Source organism: Musca autumnalis, unplaced genomic scaffold (genome assembly GCF_047663935.1).
Source record: "Musca autumnalis isolate F117 unplaced genomic scaffold, ASM4766393v1 scaffold_4, whole genome shotgun sequence".
NCBI classification, from domain to species: domain Eukaryota; kingdom Metazoa; phylum Arthropoda; class Insecta; order Diptera; family Muscidae; genus Musca; species Musca autumnalis.
In genome coordinates, this window is record NW_027411977.1 from 93,040,148 (window position 1) to 93,055,811 (window position 15,664).

Consider the following 15,664-nt stretch of genomic DNA (forward strand, 5'->3'; position numbering starts at 1 on the left):
CTATTCAATGAATCGTTCAATTGAACTAGTTCGTTCGTGAACTATACAACTCTAGTGCAGAATTCGAAGAGGTGCACGTGTTATTTTATCCGGCAATTTATGGAGTAACACGGATGTGATAGGGCGAAGAGGAACATTCTACGCCGTATAAGAGCCCTCTCAGCTAAGGAAGTACCACCACAATTTACGATGAACGATGTTGAAGTTGTCGTCCGACACGCGAAATGATCCAAATCGTTGGGCCCACACGGAATCTAAAAGGTAATGCTTAAACAACTGGATGAACCCGTAGTTGAGTATTTGACAAGTGTCCTTAATCTATCGTTAGTCACCCATATTATACCAGAATTCTGGAAAATTGGCAGTCAAGGAATCGCACAGCCCGATTCCGTTCTGTCGCCAGTATGGAAAATCCTAGAGACACTACTCCTGCCCATGATGAAAATCAGATTCCCACTTGCCCAACATCAGCATGGATTCCGGAAAATACACAGTACCACAACAGCATTACATGCCATATCCACACATATCAGTCGAAGACTAAACCAGAACAGGCGACCGATTAGTCACAGGTGGCTCTTAACTTCGGTGCCGACAAATATGTCAACCTTCTCTCCTGCCGTATTTGAAACGTTAGATAATCGTCTGTGGAATCTAGAAATAAGAAGTCTAAGACCCGTAGAGTTAAGCAAGGAGTTCCCCAAAGGCGGGGTGATGTCTCCGGAACTGTTAACCTCTAATATTTTGATAGGTTAAATATGAACATACATAGCTGACATAGTTCTTCCATCTGAGGAATATGATAATATCCACGGCTAAATCCACTGCCACGCTGGTCAACACCTGCACGGTTGGAATGAACCCCCTCCCCCTGGACATATTGGCCCATGTGTCTGTTCCGACAACTAACTACCACAAGATTTCGGCTGTAACTTTCCATGGGATATCAAAGTAGCCTGCGCCAGCCATAACTATTTGCGACAAGATCAGAAGCAGGAACAAGGCCACCAGCCTTTCGGATGCAGACAAAGAAACCATATCCACACATATCAGTGGAGGACTAAACAAGAACAGGCGATCGAACAGTCATGGTGTCTCTGGACCTATCAAAGGCCTTCGGTACCATCAACCATGCCAAGCTTCTCTCCTGCCGTGGTTGAAACGTTGGATAATCGTCTGTTGAATCCAGAAGTTAGAAGACTAAGACCCGTAGAATGAAACTAGGCGTTGTGATGTCTACGGAACTCTTAACATCTATTATTTTGATAGATTAAATATGTATATAGCTGACATAGTTCGGTTCTTTCATCTGAGGAATTTGAACATATCACCGGCTAAATCCCCTGCACACTGTTCACCTCCTGGACGGCTGGAATAAGCCCCTGAACATATTGGTCCATGTGTCTGTTCCGACCACTAACTACCACAAGATATCGGGTGTAACGTTCCATGGAATATCTAAGTAGTCCGTGCAAGCGATAAGATCAGAAGCAGGAATAAGCCCGTCAGCAGTTGGGATGCAGACAAAGAATGCCTCCTCATGAAACTAGCGGACCACCTTCGTGAGGAGACGAAGATTTTGCCGGTCCATCAGCACAACAATATGGCAAACACGATTGGTTTTAGTAATTAACATCCGTACGATGCAGCCCACACAATTTGTATTGAACCCGAATTAACAACATATGCCGTGCATGTTGATTGGACCACACGACACGCTGCATTTGTTTAATTGTCCAGCTAAACCCACTCCCATGGATCCTGATTCTTTCTAGACGCAGCCAGTCCAGGTTGAACAATTTTTGAATTTGGAAACAGAGGAGCCCGAAGCAGATAACTGAAACATATATACGAAGAAAATTATTTACGTTGCTAAAGCAACAACCTTTAATACGATCCAGCAACAACAGCAAAATTAGAGATGGGCGTGTGTCAGGATCGTGACACTAAACAAAAAATTAACCAGTTTAGTACTTAGTCGTCTCTAAAATCCGTGACACGATTGTGACACGCCCCTCTCTAAACTGAATCAAACAAATGGATGAAAGATAAAACATGTAAGAACGGTGTTAACTTCGGCCCGGTCGAAATTTTTATACCCTCCATCGCGAGTTGTACTGAAGTAAAATGGAACAATTAGTTTCCTATCGTTTATGAAGAAGACTAAATACGAAATTCCAGCAATTTCGGTAAAGCAATGTAGCTAACTTTCGAAATACCGAAACCTGGGAGGTACCGCTCTATGGGGGCTAAATGAAGGCGCGGGCTTGTAGGGACAATTTTCGGGGGAAAGATTTATACCACCAACGAAGACTAAAAACAAGTTTCAGTCATTTCGGTGAAATATTGAAGCCACAACCTTCAGTATACCGATAATCGGGTGTTAAAGTTCTATGGGAGCAATATGAAAATTTCAATATAACAATAACAAATTTCTGCAATTTCGATGGATTATTGTGGCCATTACCTTCAAAATACCGTATTATGAGGGCTATGTTAAGGCGTGGAGCTGTACCGACACATTTCTGGGAGAAAGTTTTATACCACCAACGAAGACTTAATACAAAATTTCAGCCATTTCGAAGGAATATTGAGGCCACAACCTTCAGTATACCAAAAATCTGGAGGTAACGTTCTTGGGGGGGCTATATGAAGGTGTAGAAATATAACGACAGATTTCATATGGAAAGTTGAATACCCCAACGAAGACTAAATATCAAATATAAGCCATTTTAGTGGACTATTGAGGCCACAACCTTTAAAATATCGCAAATCGGGAGGTACCGTTCTATGGGGCTATTTGAAGACGTGGGCCTATGCCGACGAAATTCTGCGTATTTCGGTGTGATAATAAAGTTCTTTGGGGCTATATCATAACGTGAACCGATGTAGCCCATTTCCAATACCAAATATCCTAGGAGTAATAGAAACTTCTATACCAAATTACAAAGCCCTATCTTAAAAATTGCGAGCTTTATCTTGATTTCCACAGACGGACGGGCAGATGGACGGACATGGTAATATCGACTTAGAATTTTCCCTGATCAAGAATATATATATATACTCCGATGAATATTTCGATGTGTTACAAATGGAATGACAAATTTAATTATACCCTCCATATTATGGATTTTAATGGAGACTTTCGAACTACTGCCTAACTCGTGCGACCGAACAGCAATTGCAATCCTTACATACGAATATTCCTTAATGACAGGGGGGTCCACCTTTTCCATATCAAATATATATGTTTTCCATTTCATTGACGTTAAATCGAAATATCCTCTTTACCATACATTCAATAACTTATTTTTCTTATTCTTCCCTTTTAGTTACCATCGAACGTGAATTGATCAAAGATGGTGAAAAACTCAGTGACATCCTTTCGATGCCGATTAAAGATGCACTTGGCCGTGACCTACACATTGACTACAGCGATGACATTTACAATATTCGTGAAATTTTGGACACAACATTGGCGCGACGTAAAATATTCAGCGACAGCGTTGAGTTGCAAAAGCTCACCTTGGAACAGCTGACACACATTTATACGTATGAACAGGATGCACGAATGGCCATTAAATGGTTGGACGATTTGTACAATGTCATGATCAAGTGCCATTCACATGTTGGCTGTAATATACATGAGATACAGGTGCAAAAGGATGAACTGCAAACATTTCAGGAAACTGGAAAGGTAAGTGAATTGAGTAGATAAGTGGAGAATTATATGAATAGCAACAACAACTGCTGTGTGTGGTAAAACAATGCAGTTATACTGGTTACACCTGACCGGTGCTTGGTGGCTACATGCCGTTCAATTCATAGGATTGGCGTATTGCCATAATTGTTGGTCACGGTGGTCTTGAACCAACTTTAAATGAAAGGTGGGTACACCTGGAAGGTTTTTGCTTTACAATGTTTATAGATGACAACAATAAAAAAAAATCGCCGTAGCGTTTTTTAAATAAATCGCGATCAAAGTTCAAATTTGTAGGGTTTTTTAGGTTTTCATGATTTTGCTTAGAAACCGCAAATAATATCGAAATGGTACTGAAGAAAATGTTGTAGCAATGAAAATTCTCTACAAGATTGACCTGCATGATATTTTCGTAGGTTTTACCATTTTTGAGATTGGGACAATTCACTGACTACATCGTCTCCTTATAAAACAATGCCATGACTGCAATTTCTCAACTGGAACTTATATATCTCAAAAATGGAACATTCTAGGAAAAAATTACGAAAGTCAATCTTGTAGACAATTCACAGCTATAAGATTTTCTAGTCCCATTTTGATACGACTTAAAATTTTCAAGGAAATCGTGAAAACCTAACAAAAAAAAAACCTAAAAATGTGAACTATACTTCTATATCTCAAAAATGGTAAAACCTAGGAACAAATCATAGCGGTCAATCTTCTAGAGAATTTTCACAGCTACAGCATTTTCTTTAGCGCCATTTCAATAGGACTTGCGGTTTCCAATTAAAATCACAAAAACCTAAAATACACCTAAAAATGTTATATTTTACCGCGATTTGTTTTCGGATTTTTGTCATCTATGAACATTGCTGTTTCAGATTCCCAGGTGTAGGTGTAGGTGCAAGTCAGTCTTGTAGAGAATTTTCACTGCTACAAGATTTTCTTAAGTACCATTTCGATAGTACTTGCCGTTTCCAAACAAAATCGTGAAAACCTAAAAATTGTGAAATTTGACCGCGATTTATTTAGAAACGCCCCGGAAATTTTTTTGTTTTTCGATTTTTCTTATCTTTGAACCTTGTAGTTTCAGAATCAGCCAAAACTTTCCTGGTGTAAGCTCTTTTCATTTAAAGTTGGTTCAAGAGCACCGTGTGGTCGGTCATATTCTTGGTTAGGGAAAGGGGTGAAATTTGTTATTGATCCAGTTCCAAGTTATGGCTGTTGTTGTTGTTGTTCACTTGTGTTATGGGAGTGTTTTATGCTTTGGTTACTTGATCAGCTGTGAGTTGAATTTTAGTAAAACACCCTACAGAATGTGAAGTCATTCAAGAATGTTGATTAAACTAACCAAAAAAGAAGATATTTTTCAAATAGTTTAGACTTTTGATTTACTCTCGAAGCTCTTATCATAAAGATTGTGTGAGCAAATAACAAGTAAAAACCCGTTAAGTTCCGCCAGGCCGAACTTGGATACGCCAAATGTCTAAATTAGGCCAAAAATTTTATTTAAAAATGTCTTCAATCTGACAGCACATCTATATGGGGGTTTTATCAAAGTGACAATTTATGGTGGAGAATTTTTGTGACCACTGGGAGCCTTAAATGTCAAATTACAGATATTTCAGCCAACAAATGTAGGTAAACTCCTGAAAAATATATACAAAACATGGACCTATGTTGACAATTTTGGTGACCACAGATGGTTTGGTCAAACCACCTAAAATCATGGTGTATCGTTGCATGGGGCTATACCAAGACATGGACCTTTCTTGAAAATTTTTGGTGGAAAATCCGAAGGCACCGTTATATAGGGGCTATACCAAAACATGGTTCTATGTTGAAAATTTTTAGTGGAGTAGTTTTGTGATCACTGGGAATCTCAAATATCAAATTACAGGTAGTTCGGTTAAAAATTGTAGCTATAATCCTCAAAATACCGTAATTCGGGAGGTACCGTTATATGGGGGTATACTGAACCATGAACCTAACAAATTAAAAATTTTACCTATAACTCCCAAAATACCGAAAATAGGGATGTATAGTTATATGGGGGCTATACCAAACCATGAACTTATATTGACAATTTTTATTGGAGAGGTGTTGTGACCGCCAGGAAACTCAAATGGCAAACTACATTTAGTTCGGTTAAAAAATTTTAGATATAATTCTCAAAATTCCGAAAACAGGGAGGTAACGTTATATGGTGACTGTACCAAACCATAGACCTATATTGACAATTGTTGGTGGAGGCCGCTTGGATCCTCAAATGGCAAATTACTGCTAGTTCGGTTTAAATCGGGAGGTACATACAACGGTACCAAATCAATGACCTATGTTGGCAATATTTGTTGGAGATGTTTTGTGACCATTTAGAACCTTAAATGTTTAATTGCAGGTAGTTCGGTCAAAAATGAAGCTAAATCCTCAACATGCCAAAAATCGGGAGGTACCGTTATATGGGGGCTATATGAAAGCCTATCTTCGAACTTGACTTGCCGTTCAAAATTCATGGAAAAGAAACCAACTACAAAAATGAATCTAAGATATCAGTTTGAGCATTCTTTAACAAGTAAGAAAGTATCAGTCAGCTGTGCTGACGGAGATATACCCTTAGCCAAGCAACAATCACGCCCAGCCGGGCGGATTAAAAATATAAGGCCAAATTTCCTGACTGAAGCCACTGAACTTGCGAACCTCAGGGACTCCATTAGGAAAACCAACCCGTCGGATGCCAGAATTAAAGATCTTAATATGGAAAAAAATAAACTGGTATCCAACCACAAGAAAGAATTATGAAGGAAACACTTAGAGGAATCGGATCCAGGCACAAAACGTCTCTGGAATACGATCCGAAACCTCTCCCAGGAGTTACGACAACGTAAAAATAACATTTGGTGAAAACACACCCAAAACTTTATCTAAGACAGCAGCCGCCTTTTGCAGGCAATTTGTTGAACATCTATCAGCACCTGATCGCGAAAGAAGAAGGCTACACCGATCCTCCCGTGTCCTAAAGTCAAATACGCACCCAGCCACCATCACAACGTATAATGTGCTTATAAAAATTAAAGCCGCCAAAAGCTCCACAGCAATTGGTCCGGATGGCTTGGCAACGACGATGCTGAAGCACGTTGGTCAACACGGTGCAAATTATCAGCACCTTCAAGGTCCCCGATATGTGGAAGATCGGAAAAATAGTCCCAGTCCCTAAACCGGGTAAACCTGCGCACTTAGAAACTCATACCGACCCATCACCATCCTATCCCCGGTCGTGAAGATCCTTGAGTCCATCTTCCTACTGTACTTCACTGAGCACTTCCATCTGGCTGACCACCAACATGGCTTCAGAACCGGAAGAAGCACGACAACAGCCCTCAGTGAAGTCACGACCAGCATCACGGAAGGACTAAACAGTAACAGAATATACAAAAGAACCATATTAGTGGCTCTGGAGCTGTCCAAGGCCTTCGATATAGTAAACCACACCATACTTCTGAAGGACGTTATGGAGACTTCTCTCCCTAACTACCTAAAGAGATGGTTGGCAAACTACATGGCCGGAAGGCAATCTTATGTAGAATTCCGAGGACAAACATCCCCTCAGGAAGAACAAGCAGGGGGTACCCCAAGAGGGAGTCTTATCCCCACTGCTTTTCAACCTCTATGTGTCGAAGGCCCCCAATCCACCCGAGAATGTGCATTTAATTTCCGAAGCTGACAACTGCACAGTCATGTCTACAGGCAGGAAAATCCCAGACTTGGAGTCAGACATAAATTGTTACCTCCCTTCCCTTAACGATTTCTTTGAAGCCAGAAATCTGCAACTATCTGCACTTAGGGGCATCCATCCTTGCATCGTGGACTAAAGAAGTTAACGGGCAACACAGACCATCACGAAGATTAAAAACCCCAAAATCCTGGGTGTAACATTTGATTCTTCTGTAAACACGCTGAGTTAGTAGCAGGGAACGTGGGCAAAAGAAACAAAATTTTCAAAGTACTTGGGGCAAAGATAAATAGACCATCTTGACCACCTACAAGGCCATAGGTCGCCCCACTCATGGACTACGCTGCCCTTATATGGTCACCTGGACTAAGTGACACACAATGGGGAAATCTCCAAAGGGTCCAAAATACCGCATTGCGCATCGCAACTGGATGCCACTCCAAGGGAACTGAAAATCACTTACACCATGAAGCAAAGCGTCTCCCGGTGCAAGCTCACTGTACCCTCCTCACAAGGCAACATGCGATTAAATGCACTAAACGGGATCACCCAAACCACACAAGCATCTCCAGATCTCCCAATGAAAGAGGTGAACCAATCAGACTTGACTTTCGCATAGAACTCCCTAACCTTCCCCAAATCCCAACAAACGAGGACATTCATACATCACTGAGACAGGCCCACACAAAAGTAGTCGAGGATCAAATGTCATCCTTCGCATGCAGTGTAGTGTTACGTGGGCGACCCCCACCCATTCATGAAGATGAGAGGACACTACCTAGGGAGACCAGATCGATACTATCCCAAGTTCGATCTGGAATCTCTTGGTACCTCAACAGTTATCTCTCCGTCCTGAACCCTTAGATAACTGATGCACGCCCTAAATGCGGCCAATCACCGCATATCACTCGTCACCTCTTCGTATGTCCTGCAAACCCGACAGACCTGACACCGGAGTCACTGTGGACCCATCCAGTTTGGCGGATCGCTTTCTAGGGTTGGATGTAGATGCTTAGATGCCAAAATTTTCTTCTTTTCTTTTTTTCCACCGATACAACTTTACCTGTAGGGGTTACAACAACAATCACGAGTTTGCTTTAAAATACGTGGAATCTATAGGTACCGTAATGTGGGGCAATACCAACTCATCGACGTTTACGAACAATTTTTAGTAAGCAATCTTCTGATTCATAGAGTACCCGAAATACATGGACCGATATAGTCTATGTTTCAATCTGATACATGACTGGATGAAATAATACGATGTGCAAAGTTTGGATCAATCAGAAACACACAGTGTAATTTTCGAAACGATCCGAGAGGAGCTCTTAAACTTCACTCTATCCGAATTTTGTGTGGGAGCTACCCGAAGGAGTCGACCATATTCGAAACCGAAGGAATAATACGATGTGTAAAGTTTGGACCAAATCGATTGCTCCCTAAGAGAGTTATCGTTCACACAATTTTACAGAAAAACAAGTAAGAAAAGCGTTAAGTTCGGTCGGGCCGAACTTTTTATACCCTCCACCACAAATTTCAGCCACTTCGGTGGATTAATGTGCCCACAACCTTCAAAATACCGAAATTCGGAAGGTACCGTTCTATGGGGGCTATATGATGGCGTGGACCTATACCTACAAATTTCTGGGGGAAAGTTTTATACGTCTAAAGAAGACTAAATACCAAATTTCAGCCATCTCGGTGTGATAATGAGGCTTAAACGTTCAAAATATCGAAAATCGGGAGATATTGTATTATGGGGGCTATATCAACACGTGGACCTATATAAACATTTTATGGTAGAAATGTTTCTTAGCCTCTGGAAACACAAAATACAAAGTTTCAACCGATTCTTTGGTCAAATGGGTCTAATACATTCAACATATATTAAAATGACGCGTACTTTATAAGGGGCCTTATGTGGGGGCTATACCAAAACGTGGACCTATATAACCCAACTTTGGTAGGAATGTTTTCTGGCCTCTGAAGACACAAAATACTAAATTACAACCAATTCTGTGGACAAATGGGTCTAATACATTCAAAATATATTAAAATGACGCGTACTTTATATGGGGCCTTATATGGGGGCTATACCAAAACGTGGACCTATATAATCCAACTTTAGTAGGAATATTTTATGGCCTCTGGAGACACAAAGTACCAAATTACAACCAATTCGGTTGTAAAATGGGCCAAATATCTTAAAAATTCCTTAAAACGACGACGCGTCACGCGTCATTTTGTATGGGGGCTATACGAAAGCGTGGACCTACATAGCCCGCTTTCAATACCAAAAGTCCTACGTAAATATAACATATTTTGCCAAAATTTCATCAACCTACGTCAATCCGTTCGGACGCTAGAGTGATTTCCACAGACGGACAGACGGACGGACATGGCTATATCGATGTAGAATTGCACGCTGATCAAGAATATATATACTTTGTGGGGTCTACAATGATTATTTCGAGTAGTTACAAACGTAGTGACAAACTTAATATACCCCCATCCTATGGTGGAGGGTATAAAAAAAAACAATTCTTGTGGGGGAGGTACCCCAAGTAGTGGACACAATATTACGATACCCAGAAAGACGGACAGACAGACAGGCAGACGGACGGACATGCCTTAATCGACTCCAAATTGTCTGAAACGAAAATCGTCCAAACATACTTGGGGTTTAAAACCGTTGTTTCGATGAGGCACATTTTTGGTCGTATCAAAGTGTATATACCCTCGTTGGCCTAAAGGCTGAGGGTATAAAAAACCGCCTTGACTATAGAAGCTTCTTTTTATAGAAACAATTCAGCTAGAACTAAGAATTTGTTGCCCTCAATCCGAATCTAACCATCAAATCTACTGCCCAACTAATGGTACATGTTATAAGAAGAGTGCTGTTCATTCGAATTGAAAGAACTGTAAACTTGATCGCTGCTTACATATGCAAATATTCCTTTTACCAAGTTAATAGTATGAGTAGTTTAGTTGTCGTCGCTTATGGTTGCATTAGCTGGTCTATTATTGTGGCCGATACCACAACAACACTTTTGTCTTGGTAATTGCTTTAGCAGAATATTTTGTTGTCGTTACCTTTTTTCGATAATAATTGCATTCATTGTGTTTGCATGTTCCTCAATTATTTTCAGTTAGTCAAATGAACAAGTGATGCAAAACGGTGCTGCAGTAACTGTTCCATAGAAATTACAGATATTAGTTGGTATGATTTTCTACAAACAGGAAATCAGATAAGTGAGTTTATTCGGGCGGCCAGAAAATGTTGTACTAAGCAAAATGAAAGAGTTATTGTAATTATTGTCATGTGGTACCCTACACGGCTATTAATAGGCATTTGTTTTCTCTGAAAGATTTCCCTTTGGGTCAAAATAAATATATTTTACTTCAAATCAATACACATCGACAACTTACTATGTAGATCTCTTAGGAAGTTTTACTCTTATTGTCTTATTTTTTAGAAGTACCCATTAGGATGATGACTTTCTTACATCCTCATATCCCTGCATTATATTTGGATGAGTTTTTATTGAAGATTAGACAAAAACTTACATATAAATTGATTCGATAAAAAACCTCACGCAGAAAATTATTTAATTTTTTATATATTTGGGCAAATTTTTGAAGTCACTGTAATCAGATACATATAAAATAGAACACACAAGCTTTAGAACTACCCAAAATTTGGCTATCGTAATATTTTGTCCAAACTTAGTTTAAGTTCGAAGATGGGCCATATCGGTCTACTCCTTCAGGTACCTCCCCCACAAAAGTTCGAAAATGTTCGGAAAATTTGTGCGCACGATAACTCTTGAAGGGAGTAACCGATTTGGTCCATACTTTGCAAATCGTGAAATGTGTACCAGACTAAGATAAGGTTTCAATATGGGTACCTCCCACACAAAATTTCGGAAAAGTTCAGTTTAGGGCCTTCTCTCGAATCGCTTTGATTTTTGTTGTAGCAACTGATATTCACTGCCCCCCTATGATACCGGGTGTAGTGATTGGAGCGTAAGATAACCCTCGAACGGATCTGCCGTTTCGGTCCAAAATGTGGCCTTCGTAATATTTAGTGCAAACTTAGTTTAAGTTCCAAGATAAGCCATATCGGTTTACTCCTTCAGGTACCTCCCCCACAAAAGTTCAGAAATGTTCGGAAAAATTGTGGGTATGATAACTCTTGATGGGAGTGACGGATTTGGTCCATACTTTACACATCCTAATCAAACACACAAAGAGGATTGATATTGACATTGTCTTTGGAGAAGATGAATCTCAGTTAGCAGGAACAAGGAAATATCCTGGCTTGCCAGGATATGTCATTTGTTAGACCTGGTGCCATAATGGTGATATCCGGCGTAATGGTAATATCTGGCAACCTCCTCTTATCATCGTAGTAGCGTCTTCAGTCATCGTGCAAAATGTGGAACTATCAATTTGCTCCTCCACCGCTGTACCCCTCGATATTCGTCTATTTTTCAGTGGGTCTTTAAGCATATTTGAGTTTTTTGTTAGTTATCCAGAGCTTCTGATAGTTCTTCAAATTCTTCAGCGTGTATCAATAGACTTATGAATCAGCCTATTAGTAAAATATAAATGAACTAGCAAAATGCCCGCTACTTCGTATGCGGAAAAGAAATAATATTCAAATAAACATTTAATATGGTGAACACTGAACATTTTTATGTACTTATAGCTATTTAAATTGATATTTAATTTCTTTCAAGTACTGTTCGTGCATGTTTTGTTCGAATCTCAAAAAAAAGACCTCTACACTTCCACAGCAACCTACATTTTAAATTTTAGTCCGAATTTTGGAATTTATGATATCAAAATGTAGAAAACCGATCGATTCCCCGGTCAGGCAACATCAAATTTTCGACGGTTGCAAAATACCCCTTAGTAATGTTGGCGACATTTACTGAGTATTTCAGTCATGTAAAACTTCTCTACAAATGGTGTCGTAAGGCACGCCATTCGGACTCGGCGATAATCAGTACGTCCCATATCATTTATCTAATATGAATCGGGGTGCACTCATTGATATGAGAGAAGTCTCCCTTGTCCCGTCTGGGATGTTTGTGAAACAATTATTACATTATTTAGAAACCGAATTCGTGTTAACATAGAAACAATAGAACATTATTCAGTACTATTTTTAGAATCCAGAACATTAGCTCATTAGCTTGGATAGAACTGTACTAAATTTAGTACACTTTAGTACTTTTCGTACACATGAGATCGAATTTCCTTTCATAAACACCACCTCCCATCCTTTATTTCCATACCAAATTTCAAGATTCTAGCTATAGCCGTTCAAAATATACAACTGGTACTAAATTTTATAACTTTTAGTACTTTTCGTACACTTCTAGGTCGAAATTCCAAAAACCCTTTGGTACATCTTTCTAACTCTCCACCAGTGACCCTCATCCCAAATTTCAGAATTCTAGTCTTTCCCGTTTGCCTAATACAAAGGGTACCATATTTAGTACCATTTAGTACTTTTCGTACCCTTCCAGTTCGAATTTCCAAAAACCGAGCCTTATCTCACGCCTACATACCAACACCAATCTACACTCAAAATTTCAAGCTTCTAGCTTCATCCGTTTCGTCTGGGCATTGATTATAAGGCGGTCAGCCACACAAATGAGACAATTTTTAGTACATTTTAGTGCTTTTCGCATCCTTCTAGGACGAATATCCAAAAACCCAGCCTTATCGAGCACCTTCGCCCCAAGACTAACACTCACACAAAATTTCAGGTTTCTAGTTTCAGCCGTTTCGTCTGGGCGTTGATTATTAGGCGGTCAGCCATACAAATTTGACAATTTTAGTACATTTTAGTGCTTTTCGCACCCTTGCAGGACGAATTTCCAAAAACCCGCCCTTATCGAGCACCTTCGCCCCAAAACTAACCCTCACACAAAATTTCAGGTTTCCAGCTTCAGCCGTTTCGTCTGGGCGTTGATTATTAGGCGGTCAGCCACACAAATTTGACCATTTTTAGTACATTTTAGTGCTTTTCGCACCCTTGTAGGACGAATTTCCAAAAACCCAGCCTTATCGAGCACCTTCGCCCCAAGACTAATCCTCACCTAAAATTTGGAAATTCTAGCTTCAGCCGTTTCGTCTGGGCGTTGATTCTTAGTCGGCCCCCCACACAAATGGCACCATTTTTAGTACATTTTAGTACTTTTCGTACCCTTCTAGGACGAATTTCCAAAACCCCAGCCTTATCGAGCACCTTTGCCCCAAGACTAATCCTCACACAAAATTTGGGGATTCTAGCTTCAGCCGTTTCGTCTGGGCGTTGTAGATCACATCATCACTTTACTCTTTTATATATATAGAAACTGTTTAAGTGCCGTTTTTAAATGTTTATCAAATGTACTCATTACGGTTCTTATTACAGCTATATAATAGTCCATTATTCTTTTCGGTGACCAACGATTAAGGATTAATACATGTTTCAAAAGGACAATGACATCAAAAGTATGGGTTTCCTTCAAGAAATTCCCGTTTTTTCAAACAGGACAAGTCGAAACTCTATCAAGATCACCCCATATTCAAACATTAGAGCTTTTCTGAGCTTTAGAATTTATAAACAGGACATAACACTCGGAATTTTGTCGCTACAGTTGTTGTATTTGTAGATGACCAATTTTTGTGGATTTTACGATCCAGGGTACGTTGGACTTGTGACTATAAGTACTATAACTGCCTATAAAACCAATTAATATACTCTTTATGATCTTAAGTACAGATTTAGTTTCATTTTGTTCAAAAATATCAAAAACTGTTTACACAGTTCCACGAGGATTCTACGTTGTATACTAACTTTTGCGACATAAATTTTGGTCTTTTTGGGATTCGAACCGTACATTTGCTAATGTATGCAGATATTGCGCACTTTTAATTGTTATTACGGAAGACAACCTTCTTGTCTATCAAATAAAACCAATTGTCTGTTGTTTTCCATAAGTTATTGTGCTTTTTATACCCTATACCACAATGTGGAAAAGGGTATAATAAGTTTGTTTTCCCAAAAATTCATGTAACGCCGCGAAATATTCGTCGTAGACCCCTCATGTGGTATACCAAACTTCATATCTCGACGAGATAAAGCGATTTAGCGATGTGTGTCCGTCCGTCCGTCCGTCCGTCTGTCCGTCCATTAAAAATTGTAATCAAGTTAAAGGCCGCAATTATGGACCGATTGTCACGAAATTTAGTATGGAGGTCGGGTTTGAACCAGAATAGAACTGATTAGTTTTTGGCGATGATCGTGAAATGTTAAAGGGATGAAATGGACCAAAAACAAAATTTTTGCTTGATTTTGTAGCCGCTCTGTAGGTCGCAATAATAGTCCGATCGGCGCGAAATTTTAAACGTAGTTTTGGTTTGAGATGAAGAAGTAGAGTGCAAGTCAACGGTATGATCGGATAATATTTAGCGGGTTAAATTGATCAAAACTTTTGTGTGAAAATTGGTAAAATTTCTAATGCACATCTTATAACAGCTAGCCCGGAAAGCTAGTGCACAGGGATAGTGGTATAGGGTATCACATGGTCGGCCCCGTCCGACTATAGTCTGTTCTTACTTGTTATCTCTAATACATTTTGGTTTCAACGGTGTATACTATCTTTTGCGACAGACTGTACCCCAGGGTTATGACCTTTTTACAACCTCATGTCCCCGTAGTTTTTACCATGGTTCAATTATTATAATGATAATAATAATGATTGTACCATGGTTTTTACCTAATATTACATAAAATCTTGATTATAAACTTATTCGATAAAAAAGCTTCCGCACAAAAAGCTTTTAAAGTTTTTATTTTTCAGAACTTTTGAAAATTGTTTGATGTCACTGTAAGCAGATATTTAACTGAAAACAAGGTATAGGGGCGCACGACATAACTAAAATGACATAACCTTTTGTTTCTCACTAATTTTATCATCGTATTATACCATATACATACATATGTATATCATTTTATATTATATATAAATTTATTTAATATATCATAAAAATTAAAAGTGGTTTGTGCAGGACCTTTTTATACCCTCAGCCTTTAGGCTAAAGAGGGTATTTACACTTTGATACGACCAAAAATGTGCCTCATCGAAATAATGGTTTTAGACGCCAAGTATGTTTGTACGATATCCGTTTCAGACAATTTTGAGTAGATCTAGCAATGTCCGTCTGTCTGTCTG

General features: G+C 39.3%; 1 protein-coding gene across 3 annotated transcripts in view; it reads left to right on the forward strand.

Moving 5' to 3' along the window:
* LOC141401686 (SEC14 domain and spectrin repeat-containing protein 1-B) overlaps window positions 1-15,664 on the forward strand; it is a 134,659-nt gene that overhangs the window by 86,408 nt on the left and 32,587 nt on the right. For all 3 annotated transcript variants that reach the window (XM_073982048.1, XM_073982049.1, XM_073982047.1), the window contains exon 7: window positions 3,333-3,697. In XM_073982048.1, coding sequence (XP_073838149.1) covers window positions 3,333-3,697 — 365 coding nt within the window. The remainder of the gene's footprint in view (window positions 1-3,332; window positions 3,698-15,664) is intronic.